The 21,785-nt window shown below is 36.2% G+C and overlaps 1 protein-coding gene across 6 annotated transcripts in view; it reads right to left on the bottom strand.

Annotated features, from left to right (window-relative positions):
* The window catches only part of NCOA1 (nuclear receptor coactivator 1), a 211,595-nt gene that overhangs the window by 5,369 nt on the left and 184,441 nt on the right, over positions 1–21,785 (bottom strand). For all 6 annotated transcript variants that reach the window (XM_032497132.1, XM_032497135.1, XM_032497134.1 and 3 more), the window contains 5 exons: positions 20,589–20,690; positions 18,284–18,686; positions 10,188–10,362; positions 4,760–4,943; positions 913–1,002 (listed from right to left, as the gene is read on the bottom strand). In XM_032497132.1, the coding sequence (XP_032353023.1) occupies positions 913–1,002; positions 4,760–4,943; positions 10,188–10,362; positions 18,284–18,686; positions 20,589–20,690 (954 nt within the window). The remainder of the gene's footprint in view (positions 1–912; positions 1,003–4,759; positions 4,944–10,187; positions 10,363–18,283; positions 18,687–20,588; positions 20,691–21,785) is intronic.

Below are 21,785 nucleotides of genomic sequence, written 5' to 3'. Positions count from 1 at the left end.
CTTTCAACAGGCTCTAGCTGGTATGGTAGTAAGAGCATGAGCTTGGTGTTAGAAAGACCTGGGTTTGAACCTCAGCTCTGCCACTTTCTAGCTCTGTGATTTGTGTATGGAGTTAAATCTCCTCAGGCTCTATTTCTTCATCTGTGAAAAAAAAAAAGGAAAACTAACTAACTAACTAACTAACTCCTTCCTAGGGTTATAGTGAGGCTTACACGAGATAAAGCAGATAGTGCCTAGCACAGTGCCTGGCAAATCATTAGCGTTCCACAAATGAAACTTCCTTTCCTCATTTGTCTGCATAGTTCAGCTAAAGGGCAAACATGTGTCATGTTTCCTTCTATCTCTGCCTTAACATAAGGCCCGTATTAAAAAAAAAAAAATCTATTAACAGACTAAAGACTAAATCAAAGTTACTTAAGTGAATTAAAACTTCCAAAATTTCTTAGTTTAGGTTAATATAGGAAAGTGGCCACCCTTGCTGTTTGTATTGTTTTGAAACAAACTTCTTAAAGGAGACAGAATACACAGCAGGCATTCTGTTTTGTCTGAATTTATTGAGATCTTTTGAGGTATTCTGATTATACATGAGTTTTAGCACTGTGTTTATTTACAAACAGCAATCAGTGGTCTCCATTTGTGATCCCTTATCCTGTCTAAACATTGGATTAAACCTTCTCAAAGCTTATCTCACTTAACTTTCTCAATAATCCTGTAAGCAGGTATCCTGTTTGTTAGTTCTGTTGGTTATATGGCAGCTCAAGAAAGTCCCCTAACATGCCCAGGATTACAGCTAAGGACAGTGTAGCCAGGACTCAGACCCAGGTTTGACTCCCAAGGTCATGATTCTACACAAAGTTTCCTGTGTGTCTACAGTAAACTGGACAGTTCTGGGCTTAGAATTTTCTTACTGACCTGGGTTCCATCGGCTTCTGTTTTGAGAAGGTCACTGGATGAGAGCTGGTTGCAGTAGAGGCCTGTGTGTCTCAGTGCTGGATCATTTATCTATTAAACGTAAGTACAAGACCAAATTACAAGCTAGTTGTTTAAGTTGAAGACCAAATGTAAAACAATCTTACTGACAGAAAAGTAATAGGAGGAGAGCAGAAATAAAAAGCTTAGCAATTTACTGTGCTGTCAGAAGTCAGGACAGTGGTTCCCTTGGTAGGAGTGGAGAGAGAGATGTAAGGGAGTGTGGGGAGAACCTCAGGTGCTGCTGGTAATGTTCTGTTTCTTGATCTAGGTGATAGTTACAAAGGTGTGTTCTGTTTGTAAAAATTCATCTTGTTGTATACTTTTCTATATATTCTTATATACGATACTTCAATAAAAAGTTAATTCACACACACAAAAGTTAATTAGCAAGACTTCCACTTCCAGTCAAGATCCAAAGTATATGAAATGAAAGCAGTAAAGACACTGGACAAAGGCAATGAAGGAAAGCTGTCCCTAAGGGTTGGGGAACAATTGAGATAAGTTCTACCACTGCACCAGCCTACTGCCTAGACAGAATTTCCAGGCTGCAGCATGAGAAAAGTGAACCCAGAAAGAGCCTGGCTGGCTCCCTGAGTTGAGAAGACACAGCTAGAATTCAAGGGCAGAAGAGAGAGAACTGTACAGAGAGAAAGCTCTGAAGATCTGCAGAGGGTCCCCTCAAGTCTGCAGCTTAGTACTCCTCAGCTAGCTAATGATTGTTAGGGAACTACCCAAAGCAGAGGAAAGAAGCACCAAGAAAGATTTACGTGGAATAATTCCCAAAGATCACTCAGAGCTGGGAATAGGTCCTGATCCCACCAGCCAGGGTGGAAAACATCATAATTCATGTAGTATCAGGAAACGAACTAGTATGATTTTGCTTTACTAGCAGGGTAAAATTAGCTTATACTAAATACTGTTCTGGTCCTACTAAACAAAAAAGCAAGACCTGAAAGGATCAAACTGTTTATTTCCAAGTAATTTAACCATTTCCCAAAACAAACCTCAATAATATTTATAGGAACAAAAACAAGGTAAAATTCATACGTCTGGCATCCAGTAAAAAAATACCAGGTATGCAAAGTAGCAGAAAAATATGACCCATAATGAAAGGAAAAATCAGCCAATTGAAATCAACCCCCAAATGACACAGATGATTGAAGTGACAAGCAAGAATACTAAGACAGTTATTATAATTGTATTCTCTATGCTCAAGAAGATAGAGGAAAGTGATCATGTTAGAGATATGGAAGATATATAAAGGATTCAAAGTGAACTTCTAAAGATAAAAATGTCTGAGGTGAAGAACATACTAGATAAAATTAACAGATCAGACATTACAAAAGAAAAAGGTCAGTGAGTCTGAAGTTATCGCAATAGAAACTATCCAAAACGAAACACAGAGGAAAAAATGACTGACCTCACACCCCCTAAAAAACCTCCAAGCTGAAAATCAGTGAGCTGTGGGATGATTACCAGTGGTCTAGAATATGTGTAATTAAAGTCTCTGAAGGAGATGAGGTGGGTGGTGACAGAAAAAAATATCTGAAGAAATAATGGCAATATTTTTCCAGATTTGATAAAAAATTATACACTCATGAATCAAGAAGCTCACTGAACACCAAGCACAAGAACCATGAAGAAAATCACACTACGGCATATCGTAATCAAACTGCTTAAAACCAGTGATAAAGAGAATAATCTTAAAAGCTTAGAGACAAAAAAAAATCAATCATGTACAGAGGAACAAAGATAAAATGATAGCTGATATCTTACGAGAAATACTGCATTGGAGCAACATCTTTAAAGTACTGAAAGCTAAAACTACCAATCTAGAATTCAAGGAAAAGAACTTTTCAAAGATGAAGGTGAAACAAAAACTTTTTCAGATATGTGAAACCTGAAAGAATTCATCACCAGCAGACCTGCACTACAAAAAATGTTAAATGAAGACCTTTGGGCAGAAGGCAAATGATACCAGATGGAAATCTGGATCTACACCAAGGAATGAAGAACACTGGAGATAACTACGTGGTGAAATATAAAAAGCTACTTATTTAAATTTTTAAAAATATAATTGACTATTTAAAGTAAAAATACTACTGACAGTATATTGTGGGGTAACATTGTAAAATGATTATAAATCAATAAAAAATGTTAAATAAAATAAAATAAAATAAAAGTTGAGCAAACTAAAACAAACAAACAAACAAACAAACATATATAGACATGATATGTATGACCACAATAGCACGTAAGGGGAGAAATGGAAATAAACTGTTGTGAGATTCTTATATTTATAAGAGGTGATATAATAGCACTTGAAGGTAGATAGTGACAAGTTAAAGATGTATACTATAAACTCTGAAGCAACCACTAAAACAACAAACAAAAGTTATATATAGTTAATAAGCCAACAAAAGAGATAAAATGAATTAGAATATTCAATTAAACCAAAAAAGGCAAGAGACGGGACAAAGAGGAGACAATAAGATGAGCGATAGAAATCTTTAATATCAATATTGATAATCACATTAAATGTAAATGGGCTAGCCACTCCAATTAAATGGCAGAGATTGTCAAATTGAATAAAAAAGCAAGACTCAACTATATAAGAAATACACTTTAAATGTAATATTCTTTTACCTAATTCATTATATTTTTATTATTTTCTATTAATATACCAGAGGACAGTGAATAATTCTAATAACTGAATAACAACAAGGACAAGAAATAATCCTATTTAGTTCTTTCATTGTGCTATAATATATGGATCACTAAGTTGCTAGTTTTTTCCCTGCTGACTTTCTTAGGCTTACTATAAAATAGATGGGGAATAGATTTTTTAAAAAATTCGTATCAAAAAGGAATTCTATAGAAAAGGTAATCAGTGTTTACATGTTTTTAAGACTTGCTATAAATTATGGCTATGTTGTCCTAGCCTAGACACAATAGTCTACTTTGCAGTTGCTGATAGAATAGTGACAAGGAATTACCCCAATGATTCTCTTAAATATCACTTTGAATTTAATCATTCTCTCCTTACAAATTTTTAGATGATTCTAAGATAAACTAAACATTTAGATGGTCTGCCACATCCCTAAAAATGTTACCATGTAAATCTGATCTAAATATAATACAAATATCCCCTTAACACTCATTAGGCTTTTCAATATCTATTCCTGCCTCGGTCATGCTGTGATAACCAGTCTTAGGGCTCTTTTCTTTTTCTTCCTTTAGGCAAATTTTCCACAAAGCCTTTCCTAATCAGACCATTTTTCAGTGGTTAATTGCATATACCCCTAATCTGACAGAAGTATATGTATGGTCCTATGAGTGTCCATCTCTTACATAGCTATTTCATCTTATTATTCAACTAATCCTTTGTTCATGTTGTGTCTCCACAACTTGTTAATATCTCCCACAGAGCTATCTTTGTAGGTAGTAAGTACTCAGTTTGTTGAACTGAAAGGGAGAAATGGAGAAAATGTGTTCCGAATACAAAGGGGTAAGTTCCAAGTCAATGTACTATACATATCATTTTATAATAAATATAAAATACTAAAATCTCGTGAGACTAAAATCTTATAAAGTCTGTCAAAATTTCCATTGTATATCTTTATAAATAGTAATAATCAAAAGATAGTGGGAAAGAATAAAGAAGTGATTATTTCTGATGAGTAACTGTGAACATACTTGATTTTCCTTGGAAAAGTGAATTGTAGTGTGGTGTGACATAGAGTGGTGTGTGTGCATGTGTAGCAAGTGTGCCAGTTGTGCCACTTACCTGCTCAGGGCAAACAGTGTTCATTCCTGGCATCTGCAAAGAGCTCATTTGCATCTGGCCCATCATTGGGTTCATGTTCTGAACATTTGTGTTTCCACCAGCCATGGACACGGTGATGCTCATATTGTTGTACACTCCTGGCTGTGCAGGCGTGGGCTGGTTCTGGACAGCTTGACTGAACACACTGTTAACTCAAAAACAATGCCAATTACATCCACTGATCATGAACATGGGAAGAATGTGACTTGGACTCTTTTTCTTACTTATTAGACTGAATTCCAAAGAAAATATTTTACATTCTTAGGTTACATGTAAGACTTTTTATCTTATTACAATATATAAGAACTAAGTATCATTCAGATGCATTCTAAATTCTGCCCAAGGGGTTTAATAACTTAAAAGAGCTCATTTTAAGTTACACTTATGTGGTCTAGTATCAGAGTTGTTAAGCTTCAATTATCTGAATAAGAAGGGAAGTTTTCCACATAAGTACATCTTTCAGATAACTGAAGTTTACCCACTTAATAATCAAAATCATTCTAAAATGTATTACACTATTTTATCCTCTTAAACAAGGAATATCTATTTAAGCAAAGTGCCTAGCATATATACCAATCTTCAATAAACGTTCTTTGAATAAATTAACAAAGAAGTGAATGATTCAAAGGTAGCATTCTTCTTATATTGTGATTGCTTGTGTATCCTCTTAGTAAGGGGAAGATGGTATCATGTTCCATTTATTCCTTGTCTCTAGTAATAAGTGACACATAGCAGGCACTCAGTAAATATTTCATGAATGAATGAATTGTGGACATGGGTTGTTACTCAGTGCTGCCAACTGATGAGGTTCAGACTACTTTTTATTAATAGATTTTTACTGTATCTATACCAATGTTTTTAGAAGTGTAGTTCAGAGACCATCTGCAAGAGAATTTCCTGGGATTCACTGAAAACTGAGACTCTCAGGCCTTACCCCAGCCCTAATGAACCATATTTTCTAGGGGTGGGCATGGAAAGCTGCATTTCTAACTATTTATGCACATTAAAATTCAAAAGCCTTTATTCTGTGTCCTATTGCTTGCTGTCACTTCTCAAGGTTTTAGCTTCTGGCTACTTTCAATATGCTATAAACTAAGAAGAAACCAGAAATACATAACCAGATATTTTTATTTGGAAAATTTAATGTTTTTGAAGGTTTCAAAGGTCTTCTCAAGCCTAAAAATAGCTTCATGTCTTTTCTAGGAAGCAAAATGCAAGGGCAGTTACGGTTATCAGAAGGCTTGTTTGACAGACTCTCTTCCTCATCGCCAAATTCTGGACTGTCATTATGCCAAAGATTTCAGATGTTAAGCCAATTTCTATTAGTAGGTAGAACAGTATGGAATAAACTCCAAATAAATACAACTTGAAACTTTATATCTGAACCTTCCAAATTCTAAGTGATAACAGATACAACTAAAGGAAAATAATATGAATTGTGTCTTTTGTAAGTTCTACAAAACACCAAATGCTTTATGATTATCAATTTTTAAACAATAAGCTACTGGTAAAATTCCACCTATTTAATGTTAATTCTGAAGAATTTTAATTTCAAAAATTATTTATCCCACCAATAGTTTATCTATCCCTTGCTAGCTCTTGAGAGGTAAGCAGGATGTACTGACATTTATGGTTTCCGGTAGATTAAAGTAATCATACTGAAATTAACAGGCTGAGAAACAGCCTATTCATCATGTCGGAAGAAAAGTAGTGAATTTCCCCCAAGTAATTATAAAATACAAATGCTCAAAGAAAATTATATGCCTAGGAAATGGTCAATAATGCATCTGTGGACCATTAATGTCTGCACAGTGTGTATGCTTGTCAGACAGTGTCCCCACAACTGAAGGTGAGAAAAAAACCTATTAGTCTACTGCCCATTTTCTAATGAGAACATTTCTGCCTTAGACAGTGCTCATTTGTCAACTGATACATAGATCACCACTGTGGAGACAGAGGGCTATGTAAGCTAATGCATACAGAAGCTTCAAGGACTGCAATGATGTCATACTTAGTGAAAAAATTTAGGATTTAATTTCTTTTCAAATTTATATGTGGGACTGTATATTAGCTTAAGTTCTTTCAAACTACTCCTGCCAATAGTGCCATTTTAGTTTCTTCCATCATGAGAAGAAGACCAAGCCCTTCCACGGCATCAATCACCGTTCCAGGTTCTGGAATGAATTGTGAGGTTTAAGGGCACCTTAGGCCCAATGGCGTGAAGGATCCTTCCCTTAACCTGCTTTCCTGATTGGCCTCATGGCAATTATCACAGTTTCCTTAAGCTAGCACCAGGTATTTGGTAGCCCCTGAATTGTTGGGGGAAAGAGAAAGATGAAGACAAAGTGGGTTCCACAGGTATTGTAGGAATTAACAAGCAGGGAGGAGTTTCTGGTCAAGTAACTCTGAGAAACAAAGGGTTAAAGAACAGTCCTTCACCTTTAAAATGCTAGTAAGCCCTGGGATTCCCCTCTGTGACTAGAATTACACCAAAACACTGCCTGGTTCCAGGACAAATAGGTTTGGTTGACCCTTTATTTCTCTTGCCACCGGAGAGATAATGAAAAAGAATCACATTACACCCTCTCTGAATTCTATTACATCTGTTACATCAATCTGCTTAATGATTCTTTATTTAATGTTTTACTTCTCTCCAACTTACTCCTGTCACCAACGACACCCTTGGCCGTTTCCCCCTGTTCCTTATAGTATCCTGCACTGTGTGAAAGAGACAGTGAGTGGTCACAAACTATACACTGTCTGTGTTGCCTAATAAGCTTTTATACATGAACCAAATAAGCAAGTGTGAACGTTTGAAAAGCTGGTGATAACTATTCTCTTTTTCAAATGATGTGGGAAAGTCAAAGTTCACAGAAACTGCTGAAGTACAACAGAAATTCAAGTCCATATTGAATCAGAATCCAAGAAATGATTCAGGAAGCAACAGGGAATCTCTGTACTTATCTGTTCAACAGATGTATATTAAGTGCTTACCTGTTCTAAATGATGGACATACAGAAGTAAACAAAAACAATGCCCTTGCTCTTCTGATGCTTATATTCTAGTTGGAGGAGACAGGCCATAAATAGACAATATATCAGGTGATAAGCATGATAAAAAGCAATAAAGGGAAAGGATGGACCAAGAAGTGGGAAATGGTGTTTAGAAATGGTGGTCAGGGAAGTTTAATATGGTGACATTCGATATCTGTGTCTAATAAGGTGACATTTAGGAGAGACTTGAAGTGTGAGAGAGCAAACCGTGTGGCTACTGAGAGAAGAACGTTCCAGCAGAGGGATTTAAAAATGCAAAGGCCCTGAGTTTGCAATGTACTTGGCACATGTGAGGAACAGAAGAATAAACAGAAGCCAGTGTGGCAGAGTGAGTGATGAGAATAGCAGATGAAGTCAGAGAGATATCCAGGAGCAGGATTAGGTAGGGCGTCATAGGCCCTATACTGTATTTTGAATAAGTTGGAGAGTTTTGAATAAAGGACTGACACGCTCCTCAGGTTTTAAAAGCATCACTCTGGCTACCACATGGAGACTACACTGTAGTGTAGCAAGGGTGGAAGCAAGGAGAAAGGAGGCCACTGCAATGGGCCAGGGAAAGGATGATGCTGGCTTACACTAAAGTGTATAAATAGGACAGGTAAGGAGTGAGAGCTGCTAAGAAGCTGATGTGATTTGCTGATGGATGTTTGATGTGGGATGTGAGACGAAGAGAAAAGGTATTCTTTTGAATAACTGGAATGGAGTTGTTTACTGAGGTGGGGAAAAGTAGGAGAGGAGCAGGTCTGGGGTAGTAAATCACTTTAGTCTTTGCCACGTCAAGTTTGAGATGCCTATTAGACTTCTAAGTGGAGATGCTGATTATGCAGTTGTATATACAGTATGTGTTCAGGGAGAAGTCTGTGCTAGGCACTTAAATTTGGGAGTCATGAGCATAGAGACAGGCATTATATCAGTAAGACTGAATGATATAACCACAAGAGCAAGTAGATAAGGGGAAGAGGTCCTAGAATGAGCTCTGAGGCCCTCAAATGGAGGTCAGGGAGGTGAGGAAGATCCAGCAGAGACTGAGAAATAGGAGGAGAATCACCTTTCTCAAGAAAGTCATTCCAGAAATCAAATGAAAAAAAGAGCTTCAAGAAAGAGTAAATGTTCAAATATGTCAAGTGCTACCAATGATTGCATCTGACATTGTAGAGGACATTAACAACCTTGGCAATACTTTTGGTGGAATGAAAGCCTGATCAGTTCAATAAGGAACAGAAGGAGAGGAAGTGATGGAGTATCGTCTTCTAGGGAATTTAACTGTGAAGGGGAGCAGATCTGTCAGTATGACTGTATTTTTCTCAAGGCACATTTAAATGCTTAGGTGTAGGTATGAAGCAAGAGCTGAGCTGGATTTCATTAAGAAGCATTTTGCTAGGAACAAGTGCAACAGAGGGAGAGCTGGCAAGCTGAGAGTGCCTGTGAGGGAGTAACTGTAACGATGGACCATGGAATCTAAAGTGACTTTAGGAAGCTGGGATCAGAACACAGTGTAAGACTAAATTCTTGCACATCACAGAGACTCTTCTATTTCTACCTCGTTTACACCAGTCCTCACTGAGAGCTACACAGTTCTCTAAAGTAAGATTTCCTCCCTCACCTTTCAATGAACTTTAAGAGAATACCGTCTTAAGTTTTCAACTTTAACTACCTTACTTATTATGTTGTCAGATCAAACAGTTTCCCTGTCATTAGAGCCAAGACACAACCAAATTAAAACCCTTATAAAATTCAAGTGATGTGTGAAAAGTTCAGCAGCCAGGATCTGGGAGAAAATGACTTTAGTAAAATAATTCTAAGCAAAATGGGCAAGATGAGGCCACTGAAAGTCTAGATTCAAAAAGCTGCATAAGGCAGGATACCCTGAGAAGACTTAAAACCTCTGTTGTTGCTGTGAAATCCTTCAGACAGAGGAGAGTGAAATTCATGTACCTACTGAATTCTAACATTTTGCCATTCTTGCTTTAGATTTTTAAGATTTTTAATTACTTTTATAAAGAATGACTTTTTAAAAAATACTTATTCCTACATCTGTCCAAGGGAAGCTCTGTTACTCGCTGGACTCAGTCATACTCTTCAGGTGTGCTGGGATAGGATGAAAGGTTGGGGGCCACTACATCACTTTTCTGTTCTATAAACACAAAGCTTGTCTTAAAAAGGACTTGAAACTTAAAGAATTTAAAAATCACTATTTGCTGATACCATAAAATTCAGCTCCCTGAATTTGCAAGTGGGCAGTAGCCAACAATCTTTTATTTGGCTTGTGAAGGCACGGCTGTTCTTATGTGCTGCAGAGTATCAGGGATGCTTATCTGTAAAAACTGCCCCCTTACTTGTTGTTTCCCATTGCTCCTTGCTGCCAGGCCTTCATGTCTGGTGACTGGTAGCCAGAAGCGGGTGGATTCTGCTGGAGCAGAGAGCTCTGAGGAGGAGGGATTGGCATCGGCACCATGGAGCTCCCCGGGCTTAGAGATGGAGCAAAGCTGGCCTCACCTTGGGGAACCATTCCTACAAATCGACACAAATTAATTTATGTGAATACACTATACATTTATTAACCCATAAAGAAAAAAAAACCCAGAAGGATCCACCATAACATAGTTAGAAATAGTTTATTCAATAGAATAGGGAAAAAATTTCAATCTCTTAAAAATAAAACAGGAAATTTCAGTAAAAACAGATAGATAAACCAATGTATGAAATAAACTTAGAAGAATGCTTCCAGTCACTAAGATACTTATTTGGGTACCATGATTATGTATGATTTCCTAGTCTATTCTTTTTTTTCTTATATGAATTTTTAAGTGTAAAAAGCAAATATGAACATACATGAAAGATTACTTGCGTAATAAAAATAAGCTGAAAAGGATATGAGATGACAGATGTTCACTAAACTTAGGATAATCATTTCATAATGTATGTTAAGTCAAATCATTATGCTGTATACATTAAACTTACACAGTGCTGTATGTCAATTATATCTCAGTAAAACAGGAAGAAAAAATGAATAAGTCATGGAGATGTACTGTACAGCATAGTAATTATAGTTAATAATACTGTATTGCATATTTGGAAGTAGCTAGGAGAGTGGATATCCACTTGAAAGTTCTTACCATGAGAAAAAAAATTTTAACTGTGTATGGTGATGGATGTAAATGAACTTATTGTGGTGATTCTTTTGCAACATATACAAATTTCAAATAATTACGTTGTACACCTGAAACTAATATAATGTATCAATTATGAATCAATAAAAATAATTTTAAAAAACTTTAAAAAGTAAGTTGAAAAGGGAAAAAGGTAAGAAAAATCCACGCAGAAAATGAAAAGTGAGAGAGTTCTGTCGGACACTCCTCCTCACCTGTCTTTATGGTCCCTTCTTCCCTTGTCTTTTTTTTTTCTTTAAGCTTTATTGAGATATAATCTACACAGCATCAAAGTCACCCAATGAACTGTGTAAGTCAATAACTTTTAGTACATTTATAAAGTTGTTCAACCATCACCACAATCCAGTTTAGACACCTGGTCACCCCCAAATTCCCTCATGCTTCTTTGTAGTCAATCCCCATTCTCACCTGTAGCCTCAGGCAGCCACTGATGTGCTTTCTGTCTCTACAGATTTGCCTCTTATTGGAAACTTCATATAAGTGTAATTATGTGAGGTTTTTTTTGTCTGGCATCTTTCACTCAGAATAATGTTTCTGAGTTCAACCACTCTGTAGCATTTATCAGCAGTTTGTTCCTTTTTATTCAGGATAATGCTTATTAGCAGCCATTGATGTAACTGTGTTGAAAATCAACTGACCATAAAAGGAAGGGTTTATTTATGGACTTTTTATTCTGTTGCTGTAATCTGTATGTCTATAGTTGTACTAATACCTCACAGTCTTGATTACTGTAGCTTTATGATAATTTTTGAAGCTTGCAGTCATCAAACTTTGTTCTTCATTTTCAAAATTGTCTTGGCTACTCTAGGTCCTTTGTATTCCTATATATTAGGAGAAGCTTATCAATTTCTCCAAAAAGCATGTTGATATTTTTGATAAGGATTATGTAACTATAAGATCAATTTGGAGTAAATTACCTTCTTTTTAGTATTTGTCTGATTTCATTTTGTGTAGTTTCCATTGTTATATCTTCAAGTCCACTAACTTTTTCTTTTGTAATGTCTAATCTGCTGCTTACCCCACCCAGTATATTTTTCATCTCAGACATTGCAGTTTTTATCTCCAGAAGTTTGATTTTGGTTTTATTTATATCTTTCACACCTTCAGTGAACATGTTCAAGCTTTCCTCTAGCTTCTTACACATACCTAGTAAGTGCGTGATTTATAATTGTCTTAATTCTATCACCTGCATCATTTTCTGAGTTGGTTTTGATGACTGATTTTTCTCCTCATTATTAGTTTTATTTCCCTGTATCTCTGAATGCCTGGTAATTAAAAAATTCAGATTCCAGGCTTAGTGAATTTTACCTTGTTAGGTGCTGAATTCTTTAAATTTCTTTAAGTCTAAATTTACGTGGTAACAGTTTTAATTCTTTTGGGTCTTGTTCCTAAAGAGTCAAAAGCAGGGTGTAGTCTGGTGCTTTTTTTGCCTTGCTCCTGAGGCAAAGACATTTCTGAGTATTCTACTTGACACCTATGAATTCTGAGGTTTTCTTAGAAGAAGAACTGAACCTGTGTGAACTCTGAAGCTGTTCCTTCTAATCTTTTCAGGTGGTTTTCCCTGGCCTTGGTTTGTACACATACACACTGATCAGTTCTCAACTGAAGACCTGAGCAGGACCCTTTCCACATCCTTGTGGTTCTCTCTTTGTATGGTTCTCTCCTCTCTGGTTCTGTGCCCTGAAACCTCTACCTGCCATGGTTTATCTGGACTCCAAAATCCATTGCCTCAACTCTTCGAAACCAGTCGCTCCTGTTGGATTCCCTCTCCCTGCATCACAGTGTAGGCAATTTCTAGAACTACTGTTTGACATTTTTTGTTTCAGATGGAAAAATAAATCTGGCCCCTGTTACTCCATCTTGACCACAAGTGGAAGTCTCTAAGAATTTAAAAGAGCAAAAATGGGTCTCTTTTTGTTTTCTGTTACGCTTTGCATTTCTTCTTTTTTTCCTAACAAAATATATTTCACAGTTAAATAGTACTGAGGTATAGACAGTTATAAAGGTGCAGGAAAAAGAATGTCATAATTTGATTACCCATAATTTAGTATAATTCCTTCAAATCTTCCTCTATAAAGTCTCACATAATTTTGTGACCTGCTTCTTTCCCTTATCATTATATCATAAGCATGTTTCTTGCCCTTAATGTCTCTTTGTAAACATAACTGTAGATGCCTTTGTAATATTTTGTGTTCTGTCATTATTAATACAATGCCTTTTCTCTTTTTTTGTTTGGTTAATCTGACCCGAGATGTAGTTAATTTATTCACTTTGTTTTCTATAGACTTCAATTTAAAAAATATTTAACATTTTCCATGTAAGTTGAAACAACTGTAGACTTTTTATAGTTTTTCCTTTCACTAAATATTTACTTCTTTTCTTGGTAAAGTTTATGTAAATAAAGCTACATATTTTCTCTGCTTCCTCCATAAGTAATTTAATCTCGTAAATAATTTTGACTTTGAATTTATGGAGAAATTATTTTTTCACTTATGACTCTAGAGGGTGGGTTTTTCCTACATCATCTTCATTTTTATATTGACTGTCTTTGCATTAATTCCACATTTTAAATTTTAACTCTTCTGGTTGTGATCCTTAAAAAAAACTTGTCTGTTCCTAATGCATTTTTGACTTTATTTACAATGAAATAATTTCTTTCAGGAAAAAAATATATATGTGAGGGGGAGAAAGATACTTATCACATTCTGGATATTACTCTGTGGGGTCAAAGTTAAACAATAAATAAGACTGCAAGTACATCAGCATGCTTTTTGACTTTTCTTTCTGGCCTCATCTCACATTCTAACTGCCCATGTTTCCCTTATCAGATGACCTAGTTTCAGAAGAAAGAACCAGTCTGTGAATAATGAATCTGAAGGGGTAGAGTTCTGGGCCTAGTTCTGCCACTACACTGGACCTCAGATTCTTTGGGCCAGATAATCTTGTTCTTTCTAGTTTAAAAATTCTACAATTCTGTCTTTGTCTAGATTATGCTGTCTCCCTGCTGGACAATAAATAGCATCGCAGACATCTGGCAGCAACTAGAATCAGGACTCATTCTTATACTAAAAGATTCATTGAGCATCTACTCTCCCCACAGACCACTATGCTATCAGCATTTGAGAAAGATTTAAAAAAAAAAAAAAAAAAGGTCATACTTTGCTCACTCAAGGAAACTGCTCTTTAAAAAGAAAGGAAGCTGTTGAACAACTGTCCATAAGATGGGGTGGTGAGTGCTTGTGATCAGGAGCGTCAGGGAGGGCTTACCAGAGGAGATACCTCTGAGAGGAGGGAGGGACAGGAATGAGACAGGTGAGGGAAGGACATTTTAGACAGAGGATACAGTATATACAAAGAGCTGTAAGTAAAAGAGAGCAAAGTATGTATTCTTTCTTGGAACTTGAGAGGTTTGTTAAGTTGGAACATTGAGACATGGAAGGAAGGGGAAATGGAGTTGACCTTAGCTCTGGACAAGTTTGGGGTGCTGGTGAAAAATTCAAGTGTGTCTGTCCAGCAGGCAGCTGTATACATGAGCTGGTTTAGAGACAGAGAACAGTGATCAGCGTGAAGGAGTAGACGAGATTACTCACAAGAGAGTGGAGTAGCATGTTTACTGCAGTTCACAGAAAAGGGAGCTCTGGATTGGCTTCAAGGAATTAATGAAATAAGTACAAAAACTTAAAAAAAAATTTTCCCTCCTATTTTCTTTGAATATTACCGTAGTATAAAATAAATTTTAAATGTCTAATTCTGTTCTTGTGCACTCATTATCATGGCATGATAGACTAGAAAAATTTTCTGTTTTCAGAAATAAAAGAAAGCCTACTCTGTCATTATTATCACCTACACATTTCTTCATTTACTTTGGGCCTATATTAAGCTAAAAGATGCCAAAGCAAAGGACTATAGCAAAGCTAATGTAGCCTTCCTTTGGTTTTAGTATCATCAACTTTTTCTGCAAAGGGCTCATTAATAAGTATTTTTGGTTTTGCAGACCATAAGGTTTCTGCAAGAACTATATAACTCAACTGTGTGAAGTCAGCCATAGACAGCATGTAAACTAAAGAGCATGGTTGTGCTCCAGTAAAACTTTATTTATAAAAACATGGGTTTGTTGTTTTGTTTCATTTTGTTTTTTGAGAAGGCTTGATTTGAAAAGGTTGGAATTTTTCCTGAACTTGAATTTTACCAACACAAAACCTGGTCTTGGAGCATTCTACCTGGTTGTTGGAACAAGTTTATAACTTAGAGTAATGGAAGAAAGGAAAAACATTGCATCTTTAAATGTTCTTATGCTCCCCAGAAAAACTAACAATCTTCCCCGTGTTATTTTCAGGCAGTTCATGGAAGACCTGAAAGCTCTGCCATTTTATTTCAGTCCAACTGGATGAAACACTATGCTCTCCACTATACCCAGCTTCTGGGGTTTGATTGCAGTACAAATACTGATTTTATCAAAGGCAAATTCTTACTTTGTGAAAAGTATATTTTGTCAATCAAAAGTTGGACTGAAAGAAATACTCAGGTACCAGATGGAGCACTTACGATGGATGGCAACACATCTGGTTATACTGTCTGGAGAGGAAGGAGCCCCATCCCCTCATTATCTCAATCAACTGCATTCTGTATTGACTTGCAAGAGATCAAAGACTAGACGCACAACCCTGAAGGAAATCTAGTCAACTTCACAGGAACTGGGGCTTTGGAGCACTGCCTTTCTCAATGGCTTTGTCAAGAAACAGGAGCAGGACAGAAGTTCTCCTTTCCTGGCTTTCCAGAGACAAAGTGTTAAAGAGCATGACTGAAAACTGACAGAAGTACTGTTTTTTTTAAAATTAATTAATTAACTTTTTATTTAGGTATAATTGATGTATAAGTTTCAGGTGTACAACATAGTGATTCACAATTTGTAAAGGTTATAGTCCATTTATAGTCATTATAAAATGTTGGCGAATTCCCTGTGTTATATAAGATATCCTTGTAGCTTATTTATTTTATACATAATAGTCTGTACCTCTTCATCCCCTCTCCTAACCTGCCCCTCCCTCCTTCCCTCTCCCCACTGGTAACCACTAATTTGTTCTCTGTATCTATGAGTCTGTTTCTTTTTGTTATATTCACTAGTTTTTTTTTTTTTTAAGATTCTACACATAAGTGGTATCACACAATATTTGTCTTTCTCTGTCTGACTTATTTCATTTAGCAAAATACCCTCAAAGTCCATCCATATTGCTGCAAATGGCAAAATTTCATTACTTTTTAATGGCTGAGTACTATCCCATTGTATAATACACTATAGCTTCTTTATCCATTCATCTGTTGATGGACATTAAGGTTGCTTCCATATCTTGGCTGTTGTAAACAATGCTGCTATGAACACTAAGGTGCATGTACCTTTTTGAATTAGTGTTTTCATCTTTTTCAAATATACACCCAGGAGTAGAAATGCTGGGTCACATGGTAGTTCTATTTTTAGTTTTTGAGAAGTACCATTTAAATTTTTTTTAAGAGAAAAGAATCCTTGGGGAATTTATTAATGTTTGGCTTATTTGTAGTTGTTTTTTTCTCCCAATGAATGAGATAACTCTTTAGAGTTAAGGCACTGCAATCAATATCAAAAACACTACTAAGAATCTATTAGCTGTTTGGCTAAGTTGCCATTTTGGAAGAGCAATGGGGAAATATAACTACGTAAGTCTTCTAATGTTAGAGTAAGTACTTCCATAGGCTAGAATAAAGTGAAGGATCCTCGTCAAATTCTTTGCACACAGAAATCACGAGACACATGAAAATACGACTCTTTTGAAGGCCACTCCTGTTCAAACAATCTTATAATTAAAACACAGATTTATACTCCTTTTCTCACCCACACATATAGTGTGAGTGATATAAACCAGCCAAAGATGACTTCATTGTCTTGAGGACAAAGAAACTGATGTGGCATAATTTTGATTAAAATGTCTTAGAGAATTCTGATGCTCTCTGACACATGTTTCCCTAGATATTTAATTTAATAGTCAAAGGATTTTAACACTTGTTGCCACCAGAATGAAAAGTCTAAATTGATTTGGCTGTCAAAGTTGATAAGCATATTGCCATGTAAAAAAATCTCTGTATGACTTCAACATTTTATTCAAGTCAAACAGCAGCCTTCTCACTGAAATTCATTTTAAAGCAGGCTTAAAATTTACATTTTCTTTCATTTATAAAATGAAGGGATTATTTCCCAGGAATTTGTCATTAATTTTACATCAAAGTTTGATTAAACTTGGTAGATTAATGAAATGTGTTTTATTGCCCCTACCTATTAGAATCTCCAAGATAGAAGAAAAATTTTACAAAGACATCATTACCCAGGACAAAGAGAATAGGAGAGAGACAGTGCAAATGCAAGGCTGAAAAAGAACACATCTTTTGGAAGCCAGAAAGTTGCCTGATATTGCAGAGGAATAGCTTACAACCTAAGCAGCTAAGAGTGGTGACACCAATGAGAAGTCTGAGGTAGTTTGTGAAGACTGATTATCCTTATGTAAACTATCAAAAACTCTCCAAGGTAATAAAAAAAAACCATATGTAAATTTTGAGTTAATATACTCACACCCATTGTCTGATGTGGAGTTTCATTAGATTCTTATAGGAACCCACAGAAGAAAGTAAGAAAGAATATGCTTTGCAGACAAAATGTCAAAAATTTTAGAGTCAAACAGGTCCTTATGGAGCCTCTAATTTAATCATCTTAGCTGTCAATGAGGGATGAGCATGAAACCACTCAACCATTTAGTGGCAAAAGCTAAGTCTAGAGCCTGGATCTCCTGACTCCCAAGTCAGCATCTCTCTCCTTCAGCAAATTGCCTCAATGTCAGTGAACTGAAACGCATTGAAGAGAGACCTGAGCCTGTATGTGGTGCAGTCATCCCTTGGTATCCATGGGGGATTGGTTCTAGAATCCTTGTGGATATCAAAATCCATGGATGCTCAAGTCCCTTATATAAAATGGGAAATATAACCTATATCCTTCCGTATTCTTTGAATCATCTCTAGATTACTTATAATACGTAATACAGTGTACATGCTATGTAAATACAATGTAAACAGTTCCCAGAGCATGGTAAATTCAAGTTTTGCTTTTAGGAACTTGCTGGTATTTATTTTTGGGGGGAATATTTTTGATGTAGGGTTGGTTGAATCCACAGATACGGAACCTGTGGATACTGAGGACCGACTGTACTTATAAAAGCAACATAAAGGTGCAATCCTCATACCTGATCCTGGATACTGGAAGACATTCTGCTGCATCTGAGGATTGATTCCAGTGCCAAACTGTCCTCCCATGTTTCCTGTCATGCCTCTGTTCACCATGCTGTTGCGGTTGGCCAAGGATGCCTCAGGATTTGCTGCCAGTTGTGAAAATGGGCTAGGAGAAGCAGGTGGGGTTCCTGGATTTGTACCATAGTTTGGTGGGTAGGGGAATTGCTGTGGAGCACCCTGAGGAAGACGGGGGTTCCCCATTTGAACTGGCAGTCCAGATGAGGGAGGGAGGTTGTTCCCAAAGCTTTGTTGCCTCATTAGCATGGCTCTCTGCTGCTGTATTAGCTGCCTCTGTCGGTGCTGTTGACTGTACAACTCCCGCTGGCGCTGTGCCAACATCTGGGCATTCAGGGGTGGCTGAAGAGGAGAGAAAAACATTGTCTCTTACTGATATGGAAAGCTTACAGGATAAAGCCTACTAGCTTGGAGCAACAGAATATGTAGCAATGATCAGTGCACAAGGGAAACTAGAGCAGAAAAGGAACAAAACCTCTTAAGTAATAGCCACAGGAGAGAAAATGAATTAAGTACACTTTATAAAGTCACACAGAACTGATAAAAATTCAAAGAAAGTATACATTGATTAGTATGATAATACAGGCCATGAAAACTGTTAAGAGAAACATGAAAACCATAAAGAAGAGAAAGAAAATGTGCTCAATGACCTCTGTCTTATCTGGCATTAGGTTGGTAGGGGATGTTTCACTTTTTCATTTCCAAAAAATTTACTATGTTTCTAGTATGGAGAAAGTTACTTTTCCCTTTTCTCATGGGGATCATTTATTCCACTTTACTTAAGAGAATAAAATGTGATTATAGGTGATTTTAATTTTTTTCATTATACTTTTCTGTATTCTCCAAATTATCTATAATGAACATGCATTATCTTTACAATCAAAAAAACCTACAAATACCAATAAAAAAAGGAAGAATCAGAAACTCATGATCCAATGCCAAACAAATGACCACTTAAAAAGAAAACAATTGATTAGAAATCAAATAATAAACAGAAAGAAATGAATCCAGGTATTTTATATCATCGCTACAGTACAAGACAGCTTCAGGCATTAGAGTGTTTTAATAGCTAAAATATTATAAATGATGAAGTCAGTGGTAAAATTTGGTTGAAGTCACTTTCTGGTCTAACTTGCAAAGCAACATGGCATGTCAGTAAAGCCTCCTTCACAAAACATTCGTTCAGGCTGAGGAGCTGATTAAAGCATACAGCTCCACAAAAACAGAGCTGTCAACCAGACGCAGTCCGATCTAGAAGAAACTGTCGCAGGCTACTTCCTGACAGAAGTCATGTTTATGTGAAGTCCCAAAGTGGGGTCTCGGTTCCTTACAGCCTAATTATGCTTGCATGAGTGAACCAATAAGATTTTTAAGACAGAGAAACCCACATCTGGATCCATGAAGGTACTAGTATCTGCTGTTTCTATCAATGTTTATCTTTTTGGTTAGTATTCATCTAGGTCCATTTTATGGAGGGGGGGGTATAGCTCAAGTGGTAGAGTGCATGCTTAGCATGCATGAAGTGCTGGGTTCAATCTCCAGTACCCTCCCCAAAATAAATAAACCCAATTACCTCTCTCCAATCAAATAACACAATAACGTTTTATGGAGAAGTTTTGTTTGAATTTTCTCTAAAATCCCTCATCTTCTAAATTTTTGTAGACTTGGTTAGGAAACCATAAAAAAGTGGTTGAAGCAAAAATATTAAAATATGTGCGGAAGTTGAGTAGGGAGTAAGCACTAGACAACACTTAGAAGGCTACCCAGTTCTTCTCATGTGCAATTCTGATGGCTCTGAGTTCATACAGAAGGACTGTTAAAACAAATTAAAAATAGAAAAGGCTGATGCTTAGACTGAGCAGAGAACACAAGGTAGTTAAGATAACTAAGCAACGTGACTGGGATTGATCAGGTTTAAGGTTCCATTTACACAGTTTCATATTCGAGGCTTCTTGCTTACTGGTCCTATTCAGGACAGCAATAAGAGTTTTCTGCTTAGTTATCTGATATCTAATAGCAATGACAACAGTAACAATAAAATGAAACAAAGAACCCTCAGCTTTAGATCAAGTATCAGTAAGGGGTATCACAACTTGATTATAAATTCATTCTAGAAGAAAGCTGTACTATAAACATCATTAAAAGATCAGTTCACAGACCATTTCAAAGACACTCAAGTCAACACTGTAAGAAACACAGCTTGGGTTAGAGAAGTACTAACAATGCCTGGTCTGCTCACGCTACCTGAGGTGTAATTTGCTGCTGCATGCCTGATCTCATATTGATGCCAACAGGAGCGCTTGCTGCAAACTGGTTCAAGATAGCTTGACGATTCTGGTGTATCAACTAGAGAAAAAATGGAAATAATGAGATATATTTCTATATATAAACACAGAGTATGGCCCTTTTAGAATAGCACAAACTTTTTATTGATTACTAAGAAGTTTATTGTGGGTTTAGGAAGATTATTTCCCACGTTTATTCGTCAAAAGGTTGGCAATTCCTAACATTTATCAATATTTTTTCTTACAAAACTCTAAATATGGCAGAGCATTTAAAAGTAAAATACAAAAACACAACATATATGTATATGTAAACATATATAAACGTATGTAAATGCATATATGCTTAAATATGGACGTGTATGTATTCTACTTTTAAATGCTCTTCCGTATTTAGTGTTCTGCAGTGTTTATACATACATAGACACACACAAATGTGTTTATTATGCTTTTAAAAACATGTTAATACTTAGTTTATTTCACGTAAGTACAGCGCTGGACACAAAAGAAACATTAGCCCCAGGTCTTAAACTGTTGTGAGTAAAAAAGTAAATATACAATAGGGCACATTCTATAAAGGTCTGAAAGATGAATGGAAAAGTTGAGGTACTTTTGACTTGGAAGGTATCTGTCTGATGGGTACATGTTTGGGGAAAATCCAATGTGATTTCATTAGCTGGAGAGAATTATGTAAGAAACAAATGGTCTGAGAAAATGGACTATTTATTTAACTAGAAGAAGTAATTACTTTAGACCAGCATTTCCCAAATTGGTGTTCTAAAGAACATTGTTCTGCAGGATATTAATAGATGTGCCAGGAAAATAGCAGGCTGTGCTGTACTAACATTGGAAAGAATGGGTTACACAAGGTGAAGCAGATTTCTTTACTGTAGTAATTCTATGAGCCCTTAATTGCCCAAAGCACATTGTGGAGCTCTAAGAAGGGATAAACTATGCAATTTATTTATCACAAACTTTTTTCCTGACGTATTATTATTATCTTCTAGAACAATCTTCTATGGAACACTAGTTTTGAAGATGCTGACTATATCAGGCTTAGGATTCCAGGTCATAGGCATGCCTTAACTTTCTCAGGTAACAAAAGTATCTTTAGAAGTGATACCTCCTGATAAACAAGCTATAGCTTAAATGATTTTTT

Source organism: Camelus ferus, chromosome 15 (genome assembly GCF_009834535.1).
Source record: "Camelus ferus isolate YT-003-E chromosome 15, BCGSAC_Cfer_1.0, whole genome shotgun sequence".
In the NCBI taxonomy this organism is placed as follows: Eukaryota; Metazoa; Chordata; class Mammalia; order Artiodactyla; family Camelidae; genus Camelus; species Camelus ferus.
The sequence above is the reverse complement of the archived record's forward strand: the minus strand, read 5'-3'. Positions and strand labels throughout refer to the sequence as shown.